General features: G+C 38.4%; 1 protein-coding gene and 1 pseudogene across 1 annotated transcript; one reads left to right on the plus strand and one right to left on the minus strand.

The window, feature by feature from the left end:
* Positions 1-830: 830 nt before the first annotated feature.
* On the minus strand, positions 831-5,802 carry LOC117072582 (annotated as a pseudogene).
* Positions 5,803-17,469: 11,667 nt separating this feature from the next.
* LOC117073476 (beta-defensin 108B-like) lies at positions 17,470-21,828 on the plus strand. The gene is made up of 2 exons (XM_033194399.1): positions 17,470-17,527; positions 21,528-21,828. Exons 1-2 carry the CDS (start codon positions 17,470-17,472, stop codon positions 21,689-21,691), a joined length of 222 nt encoding a protein of 73 aa, XP_033050290.1. The 3' UTR covers positions 21,692-21,828.
* Positions 21,829-22,746: the final 918 nt, after the last annotated feature.

Raw genomic sequence — 22,746 nt, forward strand, 5'->3', positions numbered from 1 at the left:
CTCCTTTCAAGATGCTAACCGTGTTTTGTCCAGTGTGAAATCTCACATGTGCCACAAGTGTTACTCTGTGAAGAAAGCATTTCTCATGATTTTTCAAGGCATAACTTCTCCAGTAAGAAGTGTTTGGTATTCGAAGAGAATTCATTGCCCTTGGAAAGATTTTCCCTTCTTATATAGCTTATACAGGATTTCCTCTCTTATTTTCCATTTTAGCAGCATTTTATCACTGTGTTTTCTTGTTAATATCACGCCTAGTGCTTGGCTGAATGTTTATTCACAGAAAATACAAATAAAGGGTTCATCCAAGTAAAGTTTTCTTACGTTATTTGACAATAAATTGCACATAAAAACATGTTCACACTGAACACAGAGCTAGAGATTCTCTACCTGAAAGTCCCACACGTTTTAAGTTATTAAAACTATTGCTGAAGACTTTTAGTTTATTATGTTGACAGTTTCAGCTCTCTCGTGTCATTTATGATCAGATCACTAACAAGTCTTTGGTACTCACATGTCGTACAATTTCGCTTCCACATGAATTTATTGATGTGGGCTGAAGAATAAAGGTAACTGAAGTAATGTTCATGTTGATTACAGTAATTCTTCAAAATGTGAGTCCTTTGGCATGTTTAGATGTTACAACTACAGCTGAAGTCTCTTCCATATTCCTTACCTTCGTCATTCCTAACACCATGTCATCTAAAGTCAGAATATGTTCTGAAGACATCTATGATTTTCTCTCCAGGGTGAATTTCTGATGTTGTTTAAGATTAGTACATTGACTGAAAGCTTTCCCACATAAATGGCAATCATATGGCTTTTCTCCAGTGCATGTTCTCTCATATCATCTAAGGTCGGAAGATAGACTGAAGGCTTTCCCACATAGAAGATAAGCATGTGGTTTCTCTTCAGTGTGAATTCTTTTGTGTCCTCTAAAGCCAGAGCTTTGACTAAAGACTTTCCCACTTTTATCACATTCATAATGCTTTTATCCAAGGTGAGTTCTCTCATGTCTTCGAAGGTTAAAGGATTGAATAAAGCCTTTCCCACACTGATGACACTTATACGGTCTCTCTCCCATGTGAGTTTTCTCATGTCTTCTAAGGTGAGAACACTGAGTGAAGGATTTTCCACATAGATGACATGCATATGGCCTCTCTCCAGTGTGAGTCATCTTGTGCCGTCTAAGGTGAAAGCCAATTAGTATAGGCCTTTTCACATATATTACATTGATATGATTTACCTTTAATATGAATTTGTCTATGTGGTTTAGGGGATAACTGATTACTAAGGGATTTTCCACACTGTTTGCTGATGTAGGGTTTCTTTCCACTCTGAGTTAACAAACACTGAGTCATTGTGGAACTGTGAGTGCAATCCTCTCCCAAATTATTACATTCAAAGGGATGCTCCAGAATGAGAGAGTTCTCCTTTAGGGACAAAGATTAAAAGCTCTTAATGATTTACCAACATACATCTATACATTCATTTCACCACCTTTGAATCCTAGACCAACCATTCAGTGATAGAGTCCAGTTGAAATCTTTCCAATGTTACTTGTGTGAAAGGAAATTAAATTTTGGCACCCCAAGCTCATTTAGCCAAAGGGAAAAATCAAGCTGGGAACAGGGTCACACAAACCTGCCTCCCCCTTCTGGTTCCTAAATAATATGGCTACAAGATGAAAAGCTACATGCCCCCCATATTTTGCCCACAAGGAAATTCCTCATGAGCTGTTAAAATTACACCATGGCAATGCAAACTGATAGCTTGTCTTTACGAGTGCAGTCATTCCCAGTTCACCAGACACAAATGCATATCCAATTGTTTCCCTGCCCCATTTTGCCTATGTTGTCTTATATAAAATGCAGCTTTCCTGCATTATTCCTCTATCTCATTTGTTTATGTCATCTCGTGTAAGAAAAATCCAGATTCACTGAGCCAGAAAGATGCATGAATGACTATTTTTTTCTACCCACCTTTTACATGAAAATTGTGTACTTCTCAATATCCCACCCTTCCCCCTTTAAATTTAGAGAAAATCATCTTTGGAGAAAGGTATACACTTGTCCCCCAGGTGCATGTCCTTAACTCTGGCAAATAAATCTCCTAAAATGATTGAGATTTCTCTCATTATTTTTCTCGATTGACACTTGCATACACATTATCTCCTGCAGACACAGATATCTTCTCTTTTGTAAGATCCCAGTTGCAGAGTTATTCCATTAATTGTGATGATATCAATATCTTTCAAAGTCTGAGCATGAAAATGTATATGCACTTGTTCTATTTTAAAGATCTCATGTTATGGTTTAGAACACAGGTCACTTTATTCACTGAATTCAAAGTATCAAATTTTTTTCTTAGAAAGCACTTAATGCCAGCCTAATTACACTCAGGTGACTGTGTGTCATTACTAACTTAACCCATTACCAGGTCTTTAACTTAGATGGCTAGTGTACACAACTATAAAACTCACTACTGTCATACCGGTGGATGCATCTTTTCTGATAGGATACATGGATATCGTGTGTTTTTTCTTAAGGACACTTTCTTGTATGAAATAATTGAAAAATAAATTGTTACCTTGGAGTTATGGTAATAAATTGTTTGAAAAATTCCAAGGCCCATTTACTTTTTTCAAAAATTGACACTTAGATGTGGCAAATGTGTCAAATGAAGAAAATGCTTCAATAGATGAAACAGATTGTACAGTGTCAGCAATTAGAAAAGAGTTTTAAAATTAAAATGTGAAAAGAGTTAAAATGGAGATGAGATATCAGGCAGGTAAATAGAGGGATGGTCTTCACAGGGGTATTGGGCAAAGAGTCAGCATGTGACAGTTTAACCCCAACAAGTACATGAATTATCCTTTTCCCGAAAGTAAAAGAAAAGGCAAGAGGACACAAGAGTAGCATCTGACATATGAACAAAATGATAATAACATCTAAGGAATTCTGCTACAGTAGTTTAACCTACATTTTAGAAATTACCACTCATTTAATAAAACCACTAATTAATATTTGACTGATATTATTCATTGACAAAGCACCTCCTTCCATTAGAGCACAGGACCCGGTTGCTTACCCAGATTCTGGCCTTGGAGAAATTCTCTTCCTTCCCGCCAGAGCTCTTTTCCTTGCTCCAGCTGCAAAATTATACAGGATTTGCTTGTCTGGTACCCTGTTAGTGGAAACAGTACATATGTTTTGAGTTCACTGTCAATAAATGTGCATTATCACCAACTGTAAGGCAGGCTATCAAGGAAGAATGAAAACAGTGAAGGTCAGCTCAGGCCACAAGACCTAGAACACAGAAAACTCCCCAGGATTTTTCTGACCCAACGTGAGACTAGAAAATAAATCCAAATGAAAGGTCCATCAGGAAAAGAAAATTCAAAACAGTCAGGACCTATGAATGCTGAGTCCATGCCTAAGTTCCAAGACACAATGCATAATACACAGTTTTCAGAAAGAAAGAGATTAATTAAATCTCTGCACAATATGTTTGTTATTATTCTCATGCAGAACAAAAAAAATTTGATTTACAAAAATAATTGGTGTTCTATACAGAAAAGATATTGCTATTGTTTTCATTAATTGGTCTCAGCCTAAGCATAGCAACTAAAGCAGAAGAGTTATTTAGAAAATATTTAATTTAATATATTGGAAATATTCATTAAGTTCCAGGTCTGTTCTGAGCATTAGAGACAGAGTACCAAGGAAATAATGAAATCCTTGTCAAGATTACATTCTAATTGAGTGAAAACTAAATAAAACAAAATAAAATAAAATAAATAAAGATATTTCTTTCAGGCAGATTTAGAGAGCTCAAACTTTTTTCAGATAAGATCTATGAGAGAATCAGAGAAGAGATTAGAGTGAGATATGGGGAAGCTGTTCCAACACTTACTAAATGAATGAGTCAATGTGTGTCTACATACATATGTGAATGTTGAGGGACTCACCGAGGGACACCAGGTGACTGACATTTTCCAGCATTACATCTCTGTACAGCTTTCTCTTGGATGTGTTCATCATGGCCCACTCTTCCTGGGTGAAGTCAATAGCTACATTTTCAAAAGTCACTTTCTTCTAAAACATCACAGACATTTTAGTTTAGACAGAGAATCCCTTTTAATGTCCAGAGGAGGAAGCCTGAGATGACATAGGTAGGAGTTGCATATGCAGAACACCCAGTGTTTTAGGTTCCAGCCAGTTCATTCTCAATACTAAGGTGGTATCTGCCTTTCAGATTCACTCACAGAGACATACCCACTCTTAATCCATTAAACTTTACTATAAAGAAATATCGCATGAGGTGTGACATAATATAGCCCAGATATCTTTCAGTAATGCTTTAATCACTTGTACATAACTGATTATAAAATTTTCACTTGAACCTTCATAAATAAAACAAATTTACCATGAAATTCAAGTAAATTACAGATTTGTCACAAGAAAAATAACCATGATTTACTACTTTTTAAACATGACCGTGATTAAATAAATTATTTCTCTAGATGAACCACAGGTTTCTCACCAATCAAATGGTTAAAAGACCTATTATGTGCTTTGAATAATCTAAAGAAGTAATAGAAAACATGTTTCCTATCTAGCAAATATTTATTAAATACAGGTCATTGGTCCCTTATTCATGAAAAAGTTAGAAAGTAATGAACCAGACTCCAGCATTCTTCAGAACTGAAGAAGTTTTACGCAGAATATAGGATTCAATTCATACATAGAGTCACTCTAATGTTATGTAATTCAGGTGTTCATGACAAGGCTTAAGGACAGTCCAGCAGCACAAGACAAGATGGCTGAGGCTGCTATACTGAGGAAGTCTTAGTTTGATGATTCCTGTGATATGAAGCCTCCTGTTCTCAACTTTCTTTGGGCAATGCAAACATCAGTTATCACTGCCTCTCTTTTAACTTTACCTTGTCACTTGGCTTGTTCAAGGCTAAAAAGGCCTCTTTACTGTTTTGTTGTTTTCTAACCAGCCCTTATAAAGCATTTCCACAGAACCCTAAATTGTACTCGATCTGCTATATTCCTTCTCCTGAGTGTGCAACCATAATTAAGTAATTGTATTTCTTATATGTTACTTTCAGTTACCAGAAGGCAAAAAGGTTAATTATCAAAAGGTAAAACGAATGGGGATAAGAATAATAATGACTTCTTTAGTTGTCCTTTTGCAAAGTTTTTAAAAGCACAAATATATTTTATCAAACTCTCCTTTTTCCTCAACACTGTGCAGCTCTTGCCCAAGGCCTATCACACGGGATTTATTGAACTCAGCTGCTAGAACATCAGCCTCATTATTGGGCTGTGATCTTCTGCTCTTCACGCATCTCTATTGCCTGCATTCATCCCAATCCTAAGTCTATTTCAGCCAACAGTACAGTTAACGGCTCAATTATTTCACTGTGAGGTTATAGGATGGATAGAAGAAAAAGAAATACATAAATGAGACCTCTCATGTCTTTTTTTGTGAATAGCCTGAATAGGGGCGGGAATAAAGCAGTGTAATATTAGAAATTATATTGATAATTTAGGAATCTTTGATACATGATACCCAACCTAGAGTCCTCAGAAAACTTCATTGGAGGCCAGATACCTGAAAGTCTCCTGATTGCATTTGGAACACCCAGGTTGGGTGAATTTTGCATCATAAAAACAAACAAAAAAAAGAATAAAAATGAAACACCCATGCAAACTGGAGAAAACTGCCCATTTGCCAGCAATATGGGTATAATTTCAGGAGAAAGAGGCATCCCCTACTCACTAGTGAATGCATTGTCAAGAACTCAGTTTCTCTCTGTCTTCTTCTGGATTTCCACTGGCAGACACTTCAGGCACTAAGAAAAGCTGAGGTTGGAGAAAGAACACGTGAGACACCAGCCTTGTACACAATTTTCAGATCAGCCTGTGATGAAAAGCCAGACCTTCACTGAAGTGTGACACCACCTGCCCCACAGCCTAACCAACAGACACACACACGCAGAGGCGTCTCCTCTTTTCCCATGGTCAAAATTAGGAAGCCTGTGACTACAGCTGCTGACAAAGAAGGAACACAGATATCTTGTGAAGGAGAACATCAAAAGCACTGAGTTTGTATGTTAATTGACACAAGTCCAGATATTCAATTCCCTCACTGATTTTAAACCACAGGGATCCCTGACTCCGCCCACACGTGGAATATGATTTCCACCTGTAGATAAACGCTGTGGGATTTCTCAGATTTCATTATCCCAGCTTTATGCCCTAGCAATGTTTCTCCAACCCCAATCACAGCCTTCTGAAGCCTTACTCCACTTTTACTTTCTCTCAATTTCGACTTTGTAGTCCCCTTGGAACTCAGAAATCAATCAAGTAAGAATCTGTTTTAGGGTCAAGTGCAGTTGCTTCACCTGTAATCCCAGCACTTTGGGAGGCCAAGGCAGGTGGATCACCTGAGGTCAGGAGTTTGGGACCAGCCTGGCCAAAATGGTGAAACCCCATTTCTACTAAAAATACACAAATTAGCTGGGCATAGTGGTGCTTACCTGTAATCCCAGCTACTCAGGAGGCTGAAGCAGGAGAATTGCTTGAACCCAGGAGGCTATTACAGTGAGCCAAGATCCTAACACTGCACTCCAGCCAGGGCGACAGAGCAAGACTCTGTATCAAAAAAAAAAAAAAAATCTGTTTTCGGATGGGGATAATCAATTCAGGAATTTATTTCACTTGGAGGGTCAACACTCCCATCCTGCTGATCTAGCCCTTAAAATCCCCTGCATCAGAAATTCACAAGAGTACCCTGGGTCATGGTATTTCTGTCCTGATAATAGAGTCGCAGTCCTCTAGGATGCTCAGAAAATACACAATGACTTAGGACTGAGAGAAATTTAGCAGCCCAATCTGATATTTTACTAAGGTGGTATCTAAAATTCTTGCAATCATGGTTTATACTAGTCTTTGTTAGTTGCAATATCTCTGATTATCATGATACATATTTGCTGAGAAATACCGATGTCCATGTGTATATATACATGGATGTAGGTATATAGATGCACATGTTTATACGAATGCATGTGTTTGAGACGGGGGAAAACATGCATGTATTATTTCCCTGCTAAAAATATAAAAATAATTAAATATATTTTATGTACAAATGATAATTATATGTCATAAACAAAAAATTAACTGACCCATTTGTACATGAAGTCCAGGAAAAATAAAAAGGGTAACTTTGTATTAACTGTGACATTGTGCTTACAGATATACATAAATTTCCTTATTTAACCCTTATAATAACCCTGCTGATTATAGTTTATTTATCGGTTTAATAAATGATCAACAGAGTTTGAAAAATACGGCAAAATTACAAAACTAGAAATTGAAACAGCAATACTTTTAATTATATTCTGCCTTGTCACTGCCTCTTCTTGCTTTTTTACAAAATTACTCCCCTAACCAAGGTTCTCTATGATTCTGGGGACTCCAGGATTTAGACCCCAGTTCCCAAACTTCACTGTGTCTATTTTACTGCCACATTTTAATGCACATTTACAGACTTCAACAAGCACTTTTCAATATCAGCTTTTTCTTATTCCTTGGACTATTTCCTACATCTGTTCATCAAGACTCCAGTAACATATGACTCCATCTGCCTGTCCCTTCCATGAATGTACCTGACAGTACATGTATTATGTAGTCTATAATTCAAGCAGAACAGATATTCCTTCAAAAACATAAGGTATTAGAGAATGTCTACAAAGCTTCAGTGAAACCAGCTGTAACCTTAATATTATTACCATGTAAACTCTTCCTCGAATATCAAAATAAGATTTGGACTTAGAGAGTATTTGTGTGTGAATATAACCCAAACATGAACTAAAAGTAATTTAAATGGTCATACATAGACTGTGCCAGGGACAAAAAAGGACAAATACTGTAAGAAAATTAAAGCACACTTATTTCATAAAGGACTCTTGTGTGGAATCTATAAAAACTATTTCAAGATATAGAGATTAACTATATTTCAAAAACAATACATACACAAGCATCTTTAGGATAAATTTTTAAAAACTTATGTTATGGGTCTAAAATTTTCATTAATTCATGGAAAAAATGTATTGACAAACTTCTCACCAGTAAATAACGTAAATAACAACTTACGTATTTGATGACTTCAAGATGAGAGCCTGCGCAGCTTAGTATCTCCTCCAGATCTGTCTCTCTCTCTGTCTTTTTTTGTTTTTTGACAGAGTTTCGCTCTTGTTGCCCCGGCTGGAGTGCAATGGTGAAATCTCAGCTCCCTGCAACCTCCACCTCCCAGGTTCAAGCTATTCTCCTGCCTCAGCCTTCCAAGTAGCTGGGATGACAGGCATGCACCACCACACTTGGCTAATTTGGTATTTTCAGTCGAGACGGGGTTTCTCCATTTGGTCAGGCTGGTCTGGAACTCCTGACCTCAGGTGATCCACCCGCCTCAGCCTTTCAAAGTGCTGGGATTACAGGCGTGAGCCACAGCGCCTGGCCCAGATCTCTTAAAAGTCATGAGGAAGAAGCCATTCTGCATCCTCAATATTACCTTAATATTTGAAGGACACCCATAACAATTAAGAGGCTGACTTGTGACTTCCTAGCACTTTCAGGGCTACTTAGGCACACCTTAGTGAAGTATTAGGAATGCAGTATTAGTTCTCAAGTTCCTGGACACCAAAACCATGTTCTCCAACAGATCTTCAGTAAAAATAGCTGATGTCTATATTCTTTTCCTGTCCTTTCTCTTCCTTTTAATTCAGAACTGTGGTCTCAAAAAGAGCTATTATTTAGTAGATTCTCTCAATTCTCAACACCAGCACTATACAGTGTTGAGTAACATCTCAGGTGCTAGGGAAACAGCAGCTGACATTCTAGCAATGCACAAATAGAAAAGCAAAGATCACCACAGAGAAAAAGAGGATAGATTTTTTAAAAGTATGAAACCAAAATGAATATATATCAGATTACACTATAAATGGAAAATCCTATTATCTTGAGTGGATTGCAAGTCAAAACCTCTCATGGCTTCCGACATTCAATATATTCAAAGCAGTTCAGGAATGGTGAAAGTGGAATGGAATTTAAAATTATTCTAAGGTTGCATATGTGAAAGCACCATGCCCTGAAACAAAATATTTATTTTAAAGTGCATAATGAACACTGCATACAAAGTTTGTGTAACAAGAGAGAGAAAAAATCTCACATTTTAAAAAAGAAATATGCAACATATTTACATAAATAAAATAAAATAATACTAAAATAACAGCAATGGAAGACACAATCTGACCTCTGAAAATCAAAGGAAAAATCTCCTTTAAATAAACGGCACAATTTTTAAAGTGAATATGAAAAATAATACTACCTGAATATAGTATGTAAAAGTACCAACACAATAAAGCTAAAATAATATCCGTGGAAAAATTATTTGCTGTACATTATTTTTAAAAAATGATCTAAGTACTTTCCTCAAGAAGGTAAATGAATGAAATTAAAAAATGCCTGAGAAAATCTGAGAAAGGAATGAATATAGAGAAGCAGAATATAATTTAACTATAAACCACACAAATAGAATTTAAAAATAAGGCCAGGCGCAGTGGCTCATACCTGTAATCCCAGCACTTTGGGAGGCAGAGGCAGGCAGATCACCTGAGGTCAGGAGTTTGAGACCAGCCTGACCAACATGAAGAAATCCTGTCTCTACTAAAAACAGAAAAAAAAAAAAAAAAAAATAACCGGACGTGTTGGCACACGCCTGTAATCCCAGCTACTAGGGAGGCTTAGACAGGAGAATCGCTTGAACCTGGGAGGCAGAGGTTGTGGTGAGCTGAGATCAAGCCATTGCACTCCCGCCTGGGCAACAGGAGCAAAACTCTGTCTCAAAGAATAAAAATAAAATAAAATAAAAATAAGTGGCAGCCAACATGCCCAACATGATTTTCTGTGATGAAAGAAATCCTCTATATCTACATTGTCCAATGCAGTAACTACCACACATATGTAGTTACAGAATTTCTAGTTTGGCCATGAATTTGGCTATTACTACTAAGGATATGCCATTTAGTTATTTAATTATAATTAATTTACAGTTTATAGCCACATATGACTAGTAGTTACTCTATTGGTCAATGCAGATCTAGAATCTTGGAGAAGGCAGTTAAAATAATGAGATATGGTCAAAACAAAAATGGAAAACGCACACAAATAGTGAACACAGAATATGAGAATGTGAAGTAACAATTCACACAGTAAAATTTAATAATGAGATGCTGCCTTGATGGGACAAATGTCTAATGATATTCAAGGCTTGTCTTGTTACAGGTAGAAGAGCAGGAGCAGGGCAGGAGAGGGCTCTTCCCCTACCCACTAGAAATGTCAGGTGATGGCCTGTTAATTATCATTTTGCCTCTCTAAAAATAATAATTAGGCAGCACCACAGAGAGGCCATTTCCTGATGGTCTACACCTGTTAACATAAAAAATGTTAATTAAATGCAGACCCCAGGAAGAAGCAACTTCTTGGGCATGTATGTTAAGAGACAAAAATGGCAAAGTATAATCTTCCGGGGACACACTCCACTGGAAAAGGAAAGAAAGCCTCAGATGGACATGCATATAACTCCCTAAACACACCGTGCATGCTCAATTCCAAAGGGTAAGGAAAGTACTGTGCATGCTGCAAACTCTCCCTAAAGGAAGAATCATGGGAAAGAGGCAAACCCACCCCAGGTTCAAGGTTAAAGACCCTTCTCTGTTCTCTCTTGGACCTTCAGGCATCCACTTGGGTCTCTTCCAAGAGAATTTTCCTTTCCTTTCTGTTCTAAAGCCTTTTTAAATAAACTTCCACTCCTGCTCTGAAACTTAGTCTCTTTTCCCGCTGTATGCTCCTCAGTCGAATTCTTTCTTCTGAGGAGGCAAGGACTGAAGTTGCTTATGGACCCATGCAGATATGCTGCCAGTAACTCGAATCTCTTCTACCGGTGATAGTATCATTGTAAGGGAATGAGGCCAGTTCACATCTCAGTGCTCGGAGAACTCACCAAAAATAAAAAGTTAGAGGATGCTGTGAACTTATCTACCTTCTAAGGCAAGTTCCACAAGCAAGCAGCAAGACTCTCTTCCCCCAAGGTCTTAAACTCTTCTGATGCTCCTTCTCTGGGAAAATGCATCCTCTGATTGGCTTCCCCTTATAGAGGAAAAAACAATGAATAAACCTAATCAGCACTGCATTCCAAGAGACATGCCCCGATTGCACAGATACTGAACCTAATCAAAACTTCATTCTGGAGACACACCCGGTTCAATTTGATTGGATTTTTGAGACAAATACTAAAAACCCCACATAAAGTTGGAAACCAAAGAGTTAAGGCTATTTTGAAGGAAAAATAGGAAGATTCATTCCTTTTTTCATTCATAAGTACTTTTTTTTGTTTTTGAGATGGAGTCTTGCTCTGTTGCCCAGGCTAGAGCTCAGTGGTGCGATCTCGGCTCTCGGCAAGCTCCGCCTCCCGAGTTCACGCCATTCTCCTGCCTCAGCCTCCCGAGTAGCTGGGACTACAGGCGCCAGCCACCTCGCCCAGCTAGTTTTTTGTATTTGTTTTAGTAGAGACACGGTTTCACCCATGTTAGCCAGGGTGGTCTCGATCTCCTGACCTCGTGATCCGCCCACCTCGGCCTCCCAGAGTGCTGGGATTACAGGCGTGGGCCACCGCATCCGGCCTCATAAGTACTTTTGAGTGTATTATATGTACTAAAAGCATTCGCAGTCATGGGGTACAGCAAGAAACCAGACAAACTAGAGTATTATGGAGACTCTATATTCTAAACTTATTTGGAAGTAAACTGGATTTGAAAACAAATGGAAAATGAATAGATACAAAAACTTTCAATGTTCATGATGACGTAAAAAAATAAAATATATTGCAGAAATGAAGTCAGGAAGTGTTAGGGGTCATACGGTACTTGTAAGGCCATTGGTATCCTCTGAAATTCAAGCAGGCTGAAGACATTTGCATAACTAAAAGCAAAGCAGATGCTAATAGAAGACAATGAAGAAAGGACCTGAAAGGCATTTCAGAGACCTTGGCTGGTGGCAGCCCCTCCCTTCAAAGGTCTGGAGGCCTAGAAGGGAAGACTGGTTTTGTGGGCTGGGCCTAGGGCTGCACCACCCCGGCAAGCACAGGACAGTGCTCAGAGCATTCTACCTCCCAACCACTCCAGCTCCAGCCATGGCTAAAAAGGCCCCAGACACAGTTTGGGTCACTACTTTGAGGGTGCAAGCCATAAGCCTTGGCAATTTCCAAGGGATATTAAACCTGCAGTTGCACAACGTACAGGAGTGCACTGTTGATAAAGACATACCTGAGACTGGGCAATTTACAAAAGAAAGAAGTTTAACTGGACTTACAGTTCCACATGGCTGGGGGGAGGCAGAAGGCGAAAGGCATGTCTTACATCACAGCAGGCAAGTGAGAGAATGAGAGCCAAGCAAAACTGGTTTCACCTTATCAAACCATCAGAACTCGTAAGACTTACTCACTACCACGAGAACGATATAGGAGAAACTGCCCCCATGATTCAGTTATTTCCCACGGGGTCCCCCCACAACATGTGGGAATTGTGGGAGTACAATTTGAGATGAGATTTGGGCGGGGGCACAGAGCCAAACCGTATCAGAAGCCTTCACCTGGATTTCAAAAGCTGTATGGAAAAGCCTGTATGTCCAGTAGAAGCCTGCTGGTGTGGAGACCTCATGGCAAATGTCTACTACAGCAGTGCAGAGGGAGAATACGGGGTAGGAGCCCCCACAGAGTCCCCACTGGGGCACTGCCTAGTGGAGCTCTGAGAAGATGGCCACCATCCTCCAGACCCCAGAATGATAGATCCACTGACAGCTTGCACCCTGAGCCTGGAAAAGCTGCAGGCACTCAACACTATCCCTTGACAGCAGCCATGGGGACTGACCCTTGTATCCAAAAGAAAATAAATTGTTCTACCATAAAGACATGTGCACTCATATATTTATTATAGCATTATTTGCAATAGCAAAGACATGAATATTTTCTCTATCATTGGATAGAGAAAATACAGTTATTTTCTCTATCATTGGATAGGGAAAATGTAGTATATGTACACCATGGAATACTATGCAACCATTAAAAAATTATATCCTTTGCACCAACATGGATGCAGTTAGAGGCCATTATTCTAAAATAATGTACAAAGAAAAAACCAAATACCATATGTTCTTAGTTATAAGTAAGAACAAAGCACTGATTACACGTGGATATAAAGATGGGAACAGCAGACACGGGGGACTACTAGAAGGGGAAGGGAAGGTGGGGACCAAGACCTGAAAAACATATACACCACGAAGTACTATGTTTTCTACCTGGGTTGCAAGATCATTCATACTCCAAGCCTCAGCATTACACAATGTGCCAATGTAAAACCCTGCACATGCATTCACTGAATCTAAAATAAAAGTTGAATTTTTTTTTTCAGTAGGTGAAGATCTGAATAGACATTTCCCAGAAGAAGAGATACAAATGGCCAACAAATATATGACAAAATTCTTACTATCTCTAATTGTCAGGGGGATGCAAATAAAATACACCAGGAAATGTCACCTGACACTTCTTAGAATAGCTGTTATCGAAAAGATGAATAGCAAGTATTAGTGTGGATGTGGATAAAAGGTAACCCTTGTATACTCGTGGTGGAAATACAAACTACTATGACCATTTTGGATAATAGTATGAAGGTTTCTCAAAAAATTTTTAAATGAAACTACCTGCTGATGAGGCTGTTGAGATATAGGAACACTTTTACACTGTTGATGGAATGTAAATTAGTTCAACTATTGTGGAAGACAGTATGGTGATTCCTCAAAGACCTAGAACCAGAAATATCACTTGACCCAGCAATCTCATTACTGTGTATATATCCAAAGGAATATAAATCATTATGTTATAAAGATACATGCACACACATATTCATTGCAGCACTAGTCACAACAGTAAAGACATGGAATCAACCCAAATGTTCATCAATGAGAGACTGGATAAAGAAAATGTGGTACATATACACCATGAAATACTATGCAGCCATAAAGGGGAATGAGATCATGTCCTTTGCAGGGACATAGATGGAGCTAGATGCCATTATCCTCTGCAAACTAACCCAGGAACAGAAAACCAAACACTGCATGTTCTCACTTACAAGTGGAAGCAGAACAATGAGAACACATGGATACTGAGAGGGGAACAGCACACACTGGGGCCTGCTGGGAGGCAGGTGGAGGGAGAGTATCATGATAAATTGGTAAGACATATATGCATTGGAATATTATTCAGTGTTACATGATAATGAAACCCTGTCATTTGGGACAACATGGGTGGACTTTGAGGGCATTACGTTATATGAAATAGGCCAGCCACAGAATGACAATTACTATATGATTTCACTTGTATTTGAAATCTAAAACAGACAAACTCACAAAAGCAGAGAGTAGAATGGTGGTTGCCAGGGGCCGTGGTGCAGGGGAAATGGGTAGATGTGGTTAGAGCACAGAGTTTCAGATATACCATATAAGTAAGTTCTGGAGGTCTCATTTACAGCATAGTGCTTATAGCTAAGAATACTGTATTGCATACTTAAAATTTGCTAAAAGGGTGGATTTTGTGTTCTTACCAAAATTTCTTACCAATAATAATAATAATAATAATAATGGGGGGGACTTTGGGAGGTGAAGGATATGTTTATAATCTTAAGGGTAGTGATGTGTTCATGATGTATGCTTATCCCCAGACTCACTGAGATGCATACCTTAAACATGTACAGCTTTTTAAATGTAATCATAGCTCAACAAATTGGGTTAAAAAAAATACGGGGTTGGCTAAAAATTTAAAAGGAGGGGTAGATGTTCCCTTGTTTTTCTCTCTTAGCTATTTTTTTCCTGCTGCCTGGAATTAAAAAATGATAGGTGGGCATTTAGCAGCCAAACTGGAGCCTCTTCTAAAGCATAGCAGAGCAGACAGCTGGAAGGGGCCTGTGTCCCTAATGAATTTGGCAAGCATCTGTACCAGCCATGATAGGTGTAACTATAGATTTAAGTGAGAAAGAAATAAACTTCTGCCTTGTTTAAGCCACTTTGTTCTGACATTAATTTCATATGCATATAGAGAATGTATGCTCCTTACGAGTAGGAAAAATGTTTATGCCATATGGTTCATAATGGGTGTTCAGCAATGTAGGATGATGCTTATTATGATGACAATGGTGACAAACAGCGTGAAATAATAAGTAATGAAAAAAAGTGGTTTAATAGTTGTGTATGGTTACTTTATTTAAAGATTCTGCTGCTAATATCATTCAATGTATTTGTATGCCGGTGGGAGTTTTATTAGATGTAGATTAAGAAAGTTTACATTGTAGTAGAGTAATTTATAATCCTTTGGGTATATACCCAGTAGTGGGATGGCTGGGTCATATGGTACATCTAGTTCTAGATCCTTGAGGAATCGCCATACTGTTTTCCATAATGGTTGAACTAGTTTACAATCCCACCAACAGTGTAAAAGTGTTCCTATTTCTCCACATCCTCTCCAACACCTGTTGTTTCCTGACTTCTTAATGATTGCCATTCTAACTGGTGTGAGATGGTATCTCATTGTGGTTTTGATTTGCATTTCTCTGATGGCAAGTGATGATGAGCATTTTTTCATGTGTCTGTTGGCTGTATGGATGTCTTCTTTTGAGAAATGTCTGTTCATATCCTTTGCCCACTTTTTGATGGGGTTGTTTGTTTTTTTCTTGTATATTTGTTTGAGTTCTTTGTAGATTCTGGATATTAGCCCTTTGTCAGATGAGTAGGTTGCAAAAATTTTTTCCCATTCTGTAGGTTGCCTGTTCACTCTGATGGTAGTTTCTTTAGCTGTGCAAAAGCTCTTTAGTTTAATTAGATCCCATGTGTCAATTTTTGCTTTTGCTGCCGTTGCTTTTGGTGTTTTAGACATGAAGTCCTTGCCCATGCCTATGTCCTGAATGGTACTACCTAGATTTTCTTCTAGGGTTTTTATGGTATTAGGTCTAACATTTAAGTCTCTAATCCATCTTGAATTAATTTTCGTATAAGGGGTAAGGAAAGGATCCAGTTTCAGCTTTCTAGGATTAAGAAAATGTGGCACATATACACCATGGAATACTATACAGCCATCAAAAAGGATGAGTTTGCATCCTTTGTAGGGACATGGATGCAGCTGGAAACCATCATTCTTAGCAAACTATCACAAGAAGAGAAAACCAAACACCGCATGTTCTCACTCATAGGTGGGAACTGAACAATGAGATCACTTGGACTCGGGAAGGGGAACATCACACACTGGGGCCTATCATGGGGAGGGGGGAGGAGGGAGGGATTGCATTGGGGAGTTATACATGATATAAACGTCATGCACATGTACCCTAGAACTTAAAGTATAATAAAAAAAAATAAATAAATAAATAAATAAAATGCATAAAAAAAAAAAAGAAAGTTTACATTATTTAATGAAAAATACTAGATCAATTTTAAAAAACAGTAAAAATATCATGAGATGAAACTAAGCATCTGTATTGCAAATCAACTCTCCCAGTTGATTTTATGCATAGTAATGATTGAGAATCCCCTGATCTAGATCCAACAGATCTCAACCTTTATAGGTGCTATCAAGGAAGCACCTAAGGAAGACGATTTTCCTGACTATATCCATACCTCCAGTTCGTAATAGATCTAGAGATCTAGAACCCGAATCCAGACCTCCTGCTTCCATGTGCAGTGGTCTTTCGCTGTTCTGTTTTGTTCCACTTGGTGAAGAGGATTTGAGAATAAATGGCCGCATGATTCAACTCCCTCCTCTGCTCTGAGGCATATAGCCTCGTCCTAGCAAGCAAGAAGCTCATACAGTAGTGGAAGAGGCAAATATACATTCACTAATCTAACATACAAGGCAGTAAGCACTGTAACATAAACAAAGCACTTTGGGGTTTCAGACCAGGAGCAAGTAGGGTGATTAATTCTTAGCAGAGCTAGTAAAGTCTGGGAAGTGTTCACTAACAAAATGTCTGGTCATTAACGAAAGCAACTGGTTTCTCAACACAGTCTAATTTATTGTAACAACATAAATGGTTGTTTGTTCATAAACATTCATCTTTTGCCAAAATGTTTGTAGCTTATGTTCCCATTTAACAAGGTTCTCTGGCCAAAACTGCACCCACATCAGTCCTCCCATAAAAGCAATTTTGCATGCATAGAACACCTCTATCTATGAATATCCCTAATGAGGTACAGAAAGGCTCTTATTATTCAAACAGAGACATTCCACTGGTGCCAGAGAGCCACAGACGGAAGTTTTCTCTGCCTTCTGGAAATGAAGCCAAACTTTCTTCTTTCTTCAGCCATGAGGATTCCTGTCCTTCTCTTCACCATTTTCTTCTTTATGAACCAAGTTCTACCAGGTAACAAAATAAACTTGGTAAGAATAGAGTGCCTAACACCTTACAGGGATTCAGTACTCAACGAGAAATCACCATCATCTATGACCAGATAGGGGATCTCATAGGAAATCTGGAAGACACATTGGCTGAGGAGCCTGCAGCCACCCAATTCATTAATTCTTCATAGCAACTCACTTAGATGAAGTCAATGGTGTTTCAAGTCTTCGAAACTCTCTTATTCCATCTCTAAATTAGGCAAGTTTACTAGCAGTTACTAGACCTCAAAAATGAAAAATCGGGCATTATTCTACTAAATCTTGGTCTCCAAAACTCCTCTAGTTTCTTTCAGCAAAAGTTATTTATCCTAAGACACTGGCATAAGAGCTATTCCAAAGCTGTGGTAGGCTCGGACAGAAGGGATTGGTGGAAGAAATCTCTTTGAAAATATTACTATAGTCTAAGGAATCTTTAACTTATTGCTCCCCAGTACTGCTGGTCCCTGGGGCTTGACTTTTCCTCTTAAGGCTCCATCTCAATCCCTGGCTTTCCCTCTTCCCTCTCAGCATCTAGTCTTGTAATGTAGAACTTAAACACAGGGACCAGGGATGACCCCACACCAGAGCATAACCTACTGCATTCAGCAAGCAAACATTATTCACAGGTATAAGGCCCCTTGCACAGACATGCTTTGGAGAAGTGTGTATAGGGTTTCTTGGATTTGCCCAAGGAAGTTACCAGACACCCAAAATAGATCCGAAAATTTTCTGGAAAGTCCTGAACATGTGTATTCAAGGATGAATAATTAACTTATTGCTTCTATTTTTGCTGTTTTATAGAGGAAAAAATTAAGGCCCTGGAAACTGAAGGTTTTTCCCAACAGTGGGGTAAATGTCAGAGTCAACGCTTTGTTTTAATATCCCAGCTTTCCCTGTACATCCCACCCTAGGGTTCTGTTGTGCTGTTTCTTTGTGTGACTTTCTAAAGCTGATAAAAGGTGATACCATATCCAATTATATGAGCTCAGTAGCACCCAACATCGGGAACTGACTTATGAGATTGTTATCCTTGTGGCATTACTGAAGATCTATCTGACTGGTACTTGTTAAACAGTCACCCTGGCTAAATACATGGGTTTGATTTTTTTTTAATCAGTTAAAAATACGTGTCTTACATCTACAGCCCCAGAAAATCAACACTTTTAATCAAGGTTTAAAAGTTCCAAATTTGGATAAACAATTTTTGCTTTCACTGTCACTCAATCAAAATAGAAAAAACTAATTGGATAGAACAGCACAGACAGAAGCACTACTTACAGTCAAAAATGGGAAACAACAAGACTAGGGAAGAAAACACAGGACGGTACTAAAGAACGCAGTCTAATGAAAGGTGGTGTCTCCTCTGGATGTCCTTAGGTAGACTTGCAGCAGAACTGCAAACTTTTTAGAGAAGGCTAGAGAGGAAAGGAGGACACGAAGAGGGGGCAAGGATGGAAAACAGAATGAGGCTCAGAATACCAAGCCTTAGTGAGGTCCCTATCACCTTCGTCACTCGATCATTGGGTGATCTTGGGCAAGTTTCTTCCTTTCCCTCAGCTCATTTCCTCATCTTTAAGGTAAGGACTAGACAAGATACGCTTTGATGTTCATTGTAACTCTAACTTTTGTTCCTAAAGCAAATAGCTGGAAAAGACATTGTGTCCACAATATGCAATACACAAGGTTTACAAGCAAAGAACAAATAAAAACAAAATATTTTTTAAATCTCTAATGTTACCTGAATTCTTGCAAATGAACAATGGTATATCATAATTTTACAAAGTCCTTTGTAATTTGAATGTTTTAAAATAATTTCAACCTTTATTTTAGATTCAGGGAGTGCATGTGCAGATTTGTTACATGGGTATATTGCGTGATATTGAGGTTTGGTGTATGAATAACTCTGTCACCCAGGCAAGGTGTACCCAAAAGGTAGCTTTTCAGACCTTACTTCCTCTCCCTCCCCTCCTGATAGGACCCAATCTCTGTTGTTCCCATTTTTATGTCCATGTGCACTCATTGCTCAGCTCCCACTTATAACTGAGAATATGTGGTATTTGGCTTTCTGTTCCTGAGCTAATTTGCTTAGAATAAAGCCCTCCAGCTGCCTCCATGTTGCTGCAAAGGACACAATTTTGTTCTTTTTATGGCTACATAGTACTCCATGATATATATGTACTACATTTTCTTCATTCAATCCACTGTTGATGAACACCTAGTTTGATTCCATACATTTGCTATTGTGAATACCACTGTGATGAACATACAAATTTATATCTTTTTACAAGACTAATTTATTTTCCTTTGAGTATATACCCAGTAATGAGATTACTGGGTCAAATGGTAGTTCTGTATTAAGTTTTCTGAAAAGTGGTTTGAAAATAAAATGCTCAGTAGAGTCCAGTATAGTAAAATAGTACACATGATTCAAAGACCTGTGAACTAAGAGTAACAACAAATTTCTGCACAAACGTGTTACAAGATAGAACATAGCTGTATTTTAATCAATTATTCCACAATCATTTACTGAATACCTATAATAAGCCAAGGCTTAAAGCAGATTCTGGAAGTACTACAACAGAGGGATGTTCAAGAGTGATTTATCACATATCACAAGACAGGTCAGTGGTTCATCCTCTACACTATACTAATCTCTTATGACTCTTCCAGCTGCAAAGGGCCAATTTTAGCCCAAGGCCAATGGGCTCTATATACATAGTATTTGACTAGTTACAGATAAAAGGAAGAGACGGAAAGTTCAGGGATCAAAAAACTCAGATTTCAGCTTGTTTCTACCAAGTGCTCAACACTTAGAATTATCATTGTCTTTAAAAAAGCATAACCTTTAATTATTCCACAATTCACCTTATAGATAGATACACGATGTTGCATGTATTTGGTCTTCACATCAATCCACTAATTGCTTTGTGACCACTGAAAAGTTAAATTGAGTCTAATGCATTTGGATTTCAGTTCAACTCAATAGGCATTTACTGAATGTAAATTAAAATCACTGTTCTGATTGAAAGCTATTCTAGAATTGGATTTTGTGTTCCAGAATAGAAAAAAAAAGTGCTGGTTTTTATACCTCTCTTATTGTCAAGAAGTTGTCATGGAAATGGTGCTCTGTGTTACATACAAAGACTGCTCAGAATTAAAACACTTTTCAAACTAAACATCTCAATGTGGGTGGCCTATCCCCAGGGCAGTGATATCTTAGGACATAAATGAAATACTGTTACATGTTTTCAACAAGTATAGTTTTTGAGCCTTTAAGAAGACCTTGAATGTTTCACCCCTAATATATGCAATGGTTTCTAGAGAAAAATTGCAACCTCAAAGACCAGTGCCAGAGATATAAGAAGTGAGTGAAGTCATATGGTATAACAAGCACTGGCACATATATATTTGTGTGTTAAACACATAGGAATATTGTTCCCTTCCACAGAAAAAAATATCCTCTCTAACAATTTCCATAAAGTATATGATCTTTTAGGCCTATATTTCAGTTTTACTTTTGAAAGATACACCTATTGTATCCTATCATATGGTGTGTGTGTATGTGTGTGTAGAAATAAAAAGAGAGCAGCCAAAAGAGATTTTCTTCTCTTTTACTCTGGGAAAATCCATAGTATAAGACGTTATATTTTTTGAACGGCTGATATCTCCCTTCAGTGTTAGGAGATAATAAGGAATAAATAAACTGAAACATGCATGCTCTAGAACTTGTAAAGGGGAGCGGGCTATTCACCTCCAGTCTTTTGTCATGTAGGTGCACCCAATATGCTCAGATTTTTCAAGAACACCAAAAAATCCAAATTTTGTATGACAGCAGATTTTTAAATGTTTAAGAAATCAGATAACAACACACACATACAGAAAATCCACACAAGATTTTCCTCAGGCACTGCCCTCTACGTCCATGTAATTCAATAGAAAGTAAGAAAGACTGATGAATGGTTACAATAACGCTCTCCTGCATGCAGCCAGGGTCAAATTCAAGGAGATCTGTGAACATCCAAATGGCTCCTGTCGGGACTTTTGCCTTAAAACAGAAACCCATGTTGGGAGATGTTTAAATAGCCGACCCTGCTGCCTGCCTCTGGAGCATCAACCAAGAGTTGAAAGCACTACACCCAAAAAGGACTGAAGCCTGTTGTTTTCTGGATGTTTTGTGTTCTTTTTCCCTCTCCCTCTCCCTGTCTCCCTTTCCCTCTCTCCCTTTCTCTCACAAGGATTTTTATTGAATCCTCAATAAAGAATAAAGCAAACCCAACAAGCACAAAACCCCTTTTAAAAGTTTATATTACCAGCTGGGCACGGTGACTCACAGCTGTAATCCCAAAACTTTGGGAGGCCAAGGTGGGTGGATCATGAGGTCAGGAGATCAAGACCATTCTGGCCAACATGGTGAAACCCTCTCTACTAAAAATACAAAAATGTAGCCAGGCGTCATGGCAGGTTCCTGTAATCCCCACTATTCAGGAGGCTGAAGCAGGAGAATCGCTTGAACCCATGAGGTGGAGGCTGCAGTGAGCCGAGATCACAACACTGCGCTCCAGCCTGGGCAACAGAGCAAGACTCTGTCTCAAAAAAAAAAAAAAAAAAAAAGAAATAAGTTTATATTACATGTTATGACTTGATTCCTGTTTGGTTTCCAGTATCCTTCTATCCAATCTGGATGAGCTTTTAGTTGAAAATGACCTAGAGCAGGGTCAGGGAATTTTCACCATACCCATTGCTTTTGTCTAGCACTGCAACCCTTCATCCTGCGTATGGGAAGACTACTTCCCTTTTTTACTGGGAAAATGCACTATCCTATTCCATGCAACCTTGCAGGGGTTTGTCTCTCCCAGATAAAGGTGCAGTACATGGGAAACTTGCACAATCACGTATTCCCACATCAACCAGACTTTATCAGAAATCTAAATTACAAAAAGTTACACTCAGATTAAAGGCAATTTCTTCCACACCCTTTTCAAAAGCCAATTCCCTGGGTTTGTACATGTATGCCTGGCTGAGATTCAGGGATTTCCTTTAGTTCCCAACTTTCACTGGGCATAATCAGTCAGCATTTTCTTCCATCTTTTAAAACACTGCATTGGCTTCCTATGGCTGCTATCACAAATTACAACAAGCTTAGTGGCTTAAAGCAACACAGATGTATTATCTGACAGTTCTATAGGTTGCAGGTTTCAGTTGGAT

The sequence above is a fragment of the Trachypithecus francoisi genome, unplaced genomic scaffold, assembly GCF_009764315.1.
Source record: "Trachypithecus francoisi isolate TF-2019V2 unplaced genomic scaffold, Tfra_2.0 Lachesis_group4, whole genome shotgun sequence".
Lineage (NCBI taxonomy): Eukaryota > Metazoa > Chordata > Mammalia > Primates > Cercopithecidae > Trachypithecus > Trachypithecus francoisi.